Consider the following 6384-nt stretch of genomic DNA (forward strand, 5'->3'; position numbering starts at 1 on the left):
GTTTCTCTGTGTAGCCCTGGCTGTCCTGGAACTCACTTTGTAGACCAGGCTGGCCTCAAACTCAGAAATCTGCCTGCCTCTGCCTCCCAAGGGCTGGAATTAAAGGCGTGCGCCACCACCGCCCGGCAAGACTACCTGTTTTCTAGCCAGTGGCTCAGACCAACTCCCCAGCCAGCCAGCCTTGATCTTTTCTATAAAAATACAAACACATCTTCAGGCAGGCATCCAGGCAGAAAGTAAGATGATTACATCAAGGTATAAATTATACTCACAGGTGTCTAAGAAGGCAACACAGTCCCTGCCAAGATTACTTTCCCAAATCCAGGTAGCAAAGGCTGCCGTCAGGACCCCACCCTCCAAAGCTAGCTTTGATTACCCCGGTGAAAGTAAGGGTCACATGCGTCCCCTGCCCTGTAACACACACCACCACCTGAAGATGTTCTGAAATACCTTCTGAAATTGAACCTAAGAGTGGCTGATAAGTCAGACCAAAAATTAAGGGTTTGCAAAGGACTACCGTTCCCTACCTCCTCTCTGTTCAAATACACCCCACCCAGGGCAGGATGCTGAACACCAGACACACGCCTGTTGTATTTCCCTCGTGTCGATGAAATCAGAGGGTGCAAGTGTGAGCACACCAGCCGGGCTGAGACCCAACTCTTGGTGGGCGGTAGGTAGTACCTTGGGGTGAATACTCTGTGGGGCTGTCTCAGTCTGATGGCTTCATTGGCTGAAAACACTTTGGCACACAAGCCTGGCAACCATTAGAGTACCATCCTCAGAACCCATGATAGGAGGAGAAAACCAATTCCCGAAAGATGGTTTGTTTGTCTGTTTGTTTTTCAGACAGGGTTTCTCTGTGTAGTCCTGGCTGTTCTAGAACTCAATCTGTAGACCATCCTTCCTGAGCAAGGCCATCCTACAGCTCTGGTCCAAGGTTATCTTTGGTTGATGGATCATTGTTCCCAATGGAGCAAGCGGCCTGAGGGATCAAGTTCCTCCACCCATGCACACACCATCGCTGGATCCCCCTTCTTGCCTGCCCTGCTCATCTGTGTACACTGCTGGTCAGTGAGGTTGGTAGCATCTAACTGAGCATGGGTCGAGACCCAGTCCAGCTCTGCCCACAGCTTAGTTTATGGAGGGTTTGGCTGTCTTGCCAGGAAGCTCTTCCCTGGCCCTTCATTTCTGTGTCTCTCCGAGCTTCAGAGAAGAAACCCCTCCCTCCAAACATGAGCAACCATTTTTTTTTTTTTAAAGGAGCACCCTTACAAAAGAGTTAAGGAAGCATAGAGCCCTAACTTAAAGAAGTGAGTGACTTGGCCTGGAGAGATGGCTTAGCGGTTAAGAGCACTGACTGCTGCTCTTCCAGAGGTCCAGAGTTCAATTCCCAGCAACCATATGGTGGCTCACAACCATCTGTAATGGGATCTGATGCCCTCTTCTGGAGTGGCTGAAGACAGCAACATTGTATTCATACATATAAATAAACAAATCTTTTAAAAAGAAGGAGGAAGAGGAAGGGGGAGGAGGAAGAGGAGGAGAAGAAGAAGCAAGTGACTGAACGTGGTGAGGCAATGCCTATAGCCTCAGCATGCAGGAGGCTGAGAGGCAGAATTTTAAGTTTGAGGTAGCTGACATACTGTCTCAAAAAGAACAAACAGGCCTCTGTAATGAGCCGCATAGTAGGTGGGACTTAAGGGAGAAGAAAAAGAGGCTACCTATAAATAAAGACTTTCCTCCCAGGAACAGGGAAAGAAGGAAGAAAGGACACTACTTAATTTTATCCACGTGTATATAGAGTTCATATGTTAGAAACTTCACACCATGAATATCATTTACCTCAGGCCCACCTTCCCCTTCTAGATGCTTCTATCCATGCCCAACCCCATATGCTTGCGTGTCAAACATGGCAACCACTTCAGACCGTAATACAGAACCTGGCCTGCAGGAGAAAGGCCAGAGAGAGTGGAACTGTTCTTAGCACTAGCAACCTGACATTAGTCCCAACGCTTGGCCTCACCCAGCAAGGACAAATGGGACTCCCCAACCTTAGTTCATGTAAGATCATCTGTCACCTGCTATCACCCCACCCCTGCTTGCTCTCGGCGTGGTCATGTCTGCAGAGTCTGACAGTGCAGACAGGCCGAGCACCGTGAGGCTCAGGCTCGAGAGCTGAGAGTTCCCGGCATGGAATAGCGCTGGCGGGCATGCTTCTCGCAGTACAACTCGTTGCCCACCCAGAAGTGGCCGCGCATCTTCAGGTTCAGCCCGCAGTCTGCACAGGTGTAGCAGCCAGGGTGTCGGTACCTCCCCTCCTGGATTCGGACCGCCTGGTTCCTGCAGAAAGGGGAGAACCATTTATTTCAGGACAGAGGCAGGACAGTCAGGAGGAAGCCACCATTTCCAGGAAATCTGCTCCCCTCACCAGTCAGAACCTCAGACACATATACCTCAGGGCACTTGGCTTCCAAAAGCCTCTCTCAGGAGTTTCATTTGACCAACCCCCAACAAAGAATCAACAGACACATGCACAAACTCCTGACTGGGCCCTCTAATGGGCCAGTCTGATGGCTTCATTGGCTAAAAACACTTTGGCACACAAGCCTGGCAACCATTAGAGTACCATCCTTGGAGCCCATGATAAGAGGAGAAAACCAACTCCCCAAAGCTGTTTTGTTTGTTTGTTGTTTGTTTGTTGTTTTTCAGACAGGGTTTCTCTGTGTAGCCCTGGCTGTCCTGGAACTCACTCTGTAGACCAGGCTGGCCTTGAACTCAGAAATCTGCCTGCCTCTGCCTCCCAAGTGCTGGGATTAAAGGCGTATGCTATCACCACCCAACTTTGTCTTCTGATCTTCACATGCGTGCCATGGTTACATCCATACTCATACATATACTGATAAGTGTTTGTTTAATTAAAAGTAACACTGTTACACCCTGAGCCGGGCAAGCTCACACACGCCTATGCTCACAGCATTAGTGAGGCAAGCGTATATAGTGTAGAGGCAGATCCTGTCTCACACACTGACGAAGATTCCTCATGTCTCCTGGGCTGTGGCTCTCAAGAGAGTGACCCTCGATACAGAACGTAGAGCATCAGCATTTCAAGGCAGTGCAATCAGAACTGATAACCCAGGGTTAGTTGTGCGCTCTGTGCTTTATGAGCCCTCCAGGGACAGGGATGCAGGCTCCTGGGAAAGCCACTAGTATACATCAGCTTTCCACCTACATTCGTCAGAGTACCGGACACTATCCTGTCCCGCCAATGAGAAAGTAGCAGCCAGGAATGGTCAAGGCGTTGCCCAGAGTAAGTCACCTGACTTTCAGAGTTGGCAATTAGAGAGCAGTACGAGCATTTTTTTTTAAACCAGAGAGAAGGGCTACATTATAATGCCACCCATTGAGAAATGAGCCCAGGATAGGGGAAAAAAGAGCAAGTTTTTCTAAGAGGAGGGAGGTGATTCATCTGGGTACAGACTTCCAGAGGCTTGGGGAACAAGTACGAAAACCCAAAAGTGCTAGCATTTTTTTTTTTTTTCATTCCCTTGCAGAGAGGAAGGTGAGCAGGAAGCAGCCAAGCCTTGATTTTGAACCGGAAGCCACTTGGCCATGCTGCCTTCTAGGGTCCCTGAGTGATGGTCCAGCTTTGCCTGGAAGCCCCAGGTATGCTCAGTACCCAGCCCCACCCCCAATACTCACGAGATGCTGACGCTGCACTTCTCACAAGTGTGGAGCTTGGGTGGGGTGGCCAAGGCCCTGGAGGTGGGCAAGGAAGCCTGGGGACTCAGTGAGCTGGGCACAAAGGCAGGTGTACCACCTGGGCGGGGCGGGAGACAGACTCCATGAGAGCTGCCTGTCTACCACAGAGGTATCCAGCTGTACTCAATGACATTTTATGACATTCCTCCCTTCCTCCCCAGGACACGCCCACTCTTGTGGTCAAAGGCGCGCTTTTACGTGGGCCTCTAGAGTACCCGGCGGGGATGCCACTTGGTAAAGAAGATGAGGCAGAGCCTTGGCAAAGGCTAATGAAGAACCCTGTTCTTCCAAAGCAACCTAGGAATGTCTGTGCCTAGTGTTTGACATAGACAAGCAGGTGTTGTCTCTCCTTGGGCCAGACATGATGATGTGAACAGATAATACTAGGTCATAAGACCATCACAGTGTCTCTGCTCAGCCCTTTCAAAGGATGTTTATATGCATCATTGCATCCGAGCCGGCGAGTACAACAAGATGAAGCACAAAAGCACTGGGCAGCTATTGTCCAAGCTTCAACTGAGAGCCTGTGGCACCCAAGAAGTGACCTTACATTTGTACTCTCACCCCCCTCCACCTACCCACTACCAATCTCCCCGTGGCCCCTCCCTTAGTCCATAGAGACCTTAGAGTCAGGATAGGTTTGTTCGGAAACCTTCTTACTTAAGCCCCCTATGTTCCAACAAACAGCCCCGTGATCACTGCACACTCAGAGGTGTGTAACCAGCTGCCGGGGACCTGGCCATTCTGCAGCTCCAAACCCTGTTCTGCCAGCATCATCCTCTCTGTGGACAAGACAGTGCTCTTGTCTGCTGCTACAAAGGGCATTGTTCATGACTTCCTGGAGGGGAGAGCATGCATCCCACTGCTGTCTGCACGCCTGTGGGAACTTCTTAGAGCCATCTCTCCAGTCATTGGAGCTCCTTGGGGGTCGAGGTCGGGGATACTCTACAAATCTGTTCCACTGGATAAACACACTGGTGTATTTCCAATGAGTACACGGGCTGGCAGCTGGGCAGGAGACTGTACCATATTGTTCACAGAGCTACCTTGCCTGGCATGACAGTCTGTGGCATAGCATAGCGTTCTTTGTTCTGGCTTCCAAGGCCCCTGCCTCAGCACAGCTAGTTCTCCCTGACACCCTCCCCTGCTGCCAGGCTGAGCCAGTGTCTAGTGAACATAGCCCAGCTCTGGTTGCTGGCCTCCACATTCCATAGTGCTCCTGCCAGGCCACTGTCTGAAGGCTGTTGGAGTCTGGGATCTTGTTTCAAGGCCAAATCAAATCCCTCCTTTTCCAAGAAGCTGTCCCTGGAGACCCAGCCTAGAGTCCCTGCTTTGACCACTCCCTTGTTTTCCTGGTTCTGACTGGTACCACCCACCACTTTCTGAGGGTACCCAGCAACCCCAACCAGAATGTAAGCTTCTTACTGACTGGGGCCTGACATAGGCTCCCCTAATCCCTAGTTCTGCTGAGGACCCTTAAGCTACTTCCTTAGTCTGTTTGGCCTCATTCCAGAGAGTCCAAGGGGCCTTACTTCATCCAGAGCCTAGAGGTCTCACCTCTCTCCTCAGCCTCCAAGGCTTCCTGTAAGAGTCGAAAAGAGCTGGACTGCCTTGGGGCAGCCCGTCCCTGGCGGTTCTCCTGCAGCATCTTGAACACCTCTGAGTCCTCCTCCAGATCCAAACTGCTGTGGGAGAGACAACTAAGAATAAGGACCCTGTAATGATGTTGGGACACACCCCGGTGCAGACGAATATGAGAGGATTAAGGGGCGGAGACTCCCATCCCTCTCTAGTACACCAGTCCCTTCCAAGCCCTCCAGGAGCTCCCCCAACTCTGCAAGACCTGCTAGTACCTGAACCTGGGGCTGGAGGGCCGTCCTGGGGAATGGAGCAGCACCCTCACTGCGGAGTCGCTTGGGCTGCTGTGGCCGGCCTGTGGGAGGAGAGCGGTTGGGAGGAGTCAGTCCACCCACCCCCACCCTGGTGGCCAGCTCGTTCCGTGTACTTTACAAGATGCTGTTCTCAAGATCAACGCAAGGGGGCGCCTAGCCTCCAACAACCCACTGGCATCAGGTACCCTGTGCCCTACCCTCATAGCGGAGGCACCAGGGAAGTGACGCCCGTGCCCAGATGCAGAGATGTTTTAAGTTTCACTTAGGAATCCCACAAGGAGCAAAACGAGGACATCGGGTGGGGACGTCACACAGACACCCTTTAGATATATTCCACACACTTAGATCATGCTATCTGTCTAGAAATGTGGCCAGCCTCCTATTCCACAGAAGACACAGAAAAAGCAAGCAAGCAAGCCTGGAAGCCAATCATCTTGCAACAAGGCCATGGAAGTACAAATGTGTCAAGGGTGTACTCTAGGTGCAGACGGGAAAAACAGGCTTCTAGACTCAACAGTGAAGAAGAAAACTGAGTTTCGGGCCAGAGAGATAGCTCAGCAGTTAAGAGCACTCACTGACTGCTCTTCCAGAGGTCCTGAGTTCAAATCGTAGCAACCACATGGTGGCTCACAACCATGTCTGAAGACAGCTACAGTGTACTTACATATAATAAATAAATAAATCTTTAAAAAGAGAGAGAGAGAGGGCTGGTGAGATGGCTCAGTGGGTAAGA

At 51.1% G+C, this 6384-nt stretch overlaps 1 protein-coding gene across 3 annotated transcripts in view; it reads right to left on the bottom strand.

The window, feature by feature from the left end:
• Window positions 1–1764: 1764 nt before the first annotated feature.
• Window positions 1765–6384, bottom strand: part of Pdlim2 (PDZ and LIM domain 2) — a 12517-nt gene continuing 7897 nt past the window's right edge. For 2 of the 3 annotated variants that reach the window (XM_021203985.1, XM_029541699.1), the window contains 4 exons: window positions 5613–5692; window positions 5317–5444; window positions 3700–3817; window positions 1765–2340 (listed from right to left, as the gene is read on the bottom strand). In XM_021203985.1, the coding sequence (XP_021059644.1) occupies window positions 2163–2340; window positions 3700–3817; window positions 5317–5444; window positions 5613–5692 (504 nt within the window). In that variant the 3' untranslated portion in view covers window positions 1765–2162. The remainder of the gene's footprint in view (window positions 2341–3699; window positions 3818–5316; window positions 5445–5612; window positions 5693–6384) is intronic. The other variant, XM_029541700.1, reaches the window with a different exon arrangement.

The sequence above is a fragment of the Mus pahari genome, chromosome 8, assembly GCF_900095145.1.
Source record: "Mus pahari chromosome 8, PAHARI_EIJ_v1.1, whole genome shotgun sequence".
In the NCBI taxonomy this organism is placed as follows: Eukaryota; Metazoa; Chordata; class Mammalia; order Rodentia; family Muridae; genus Mus; species Mus pahari.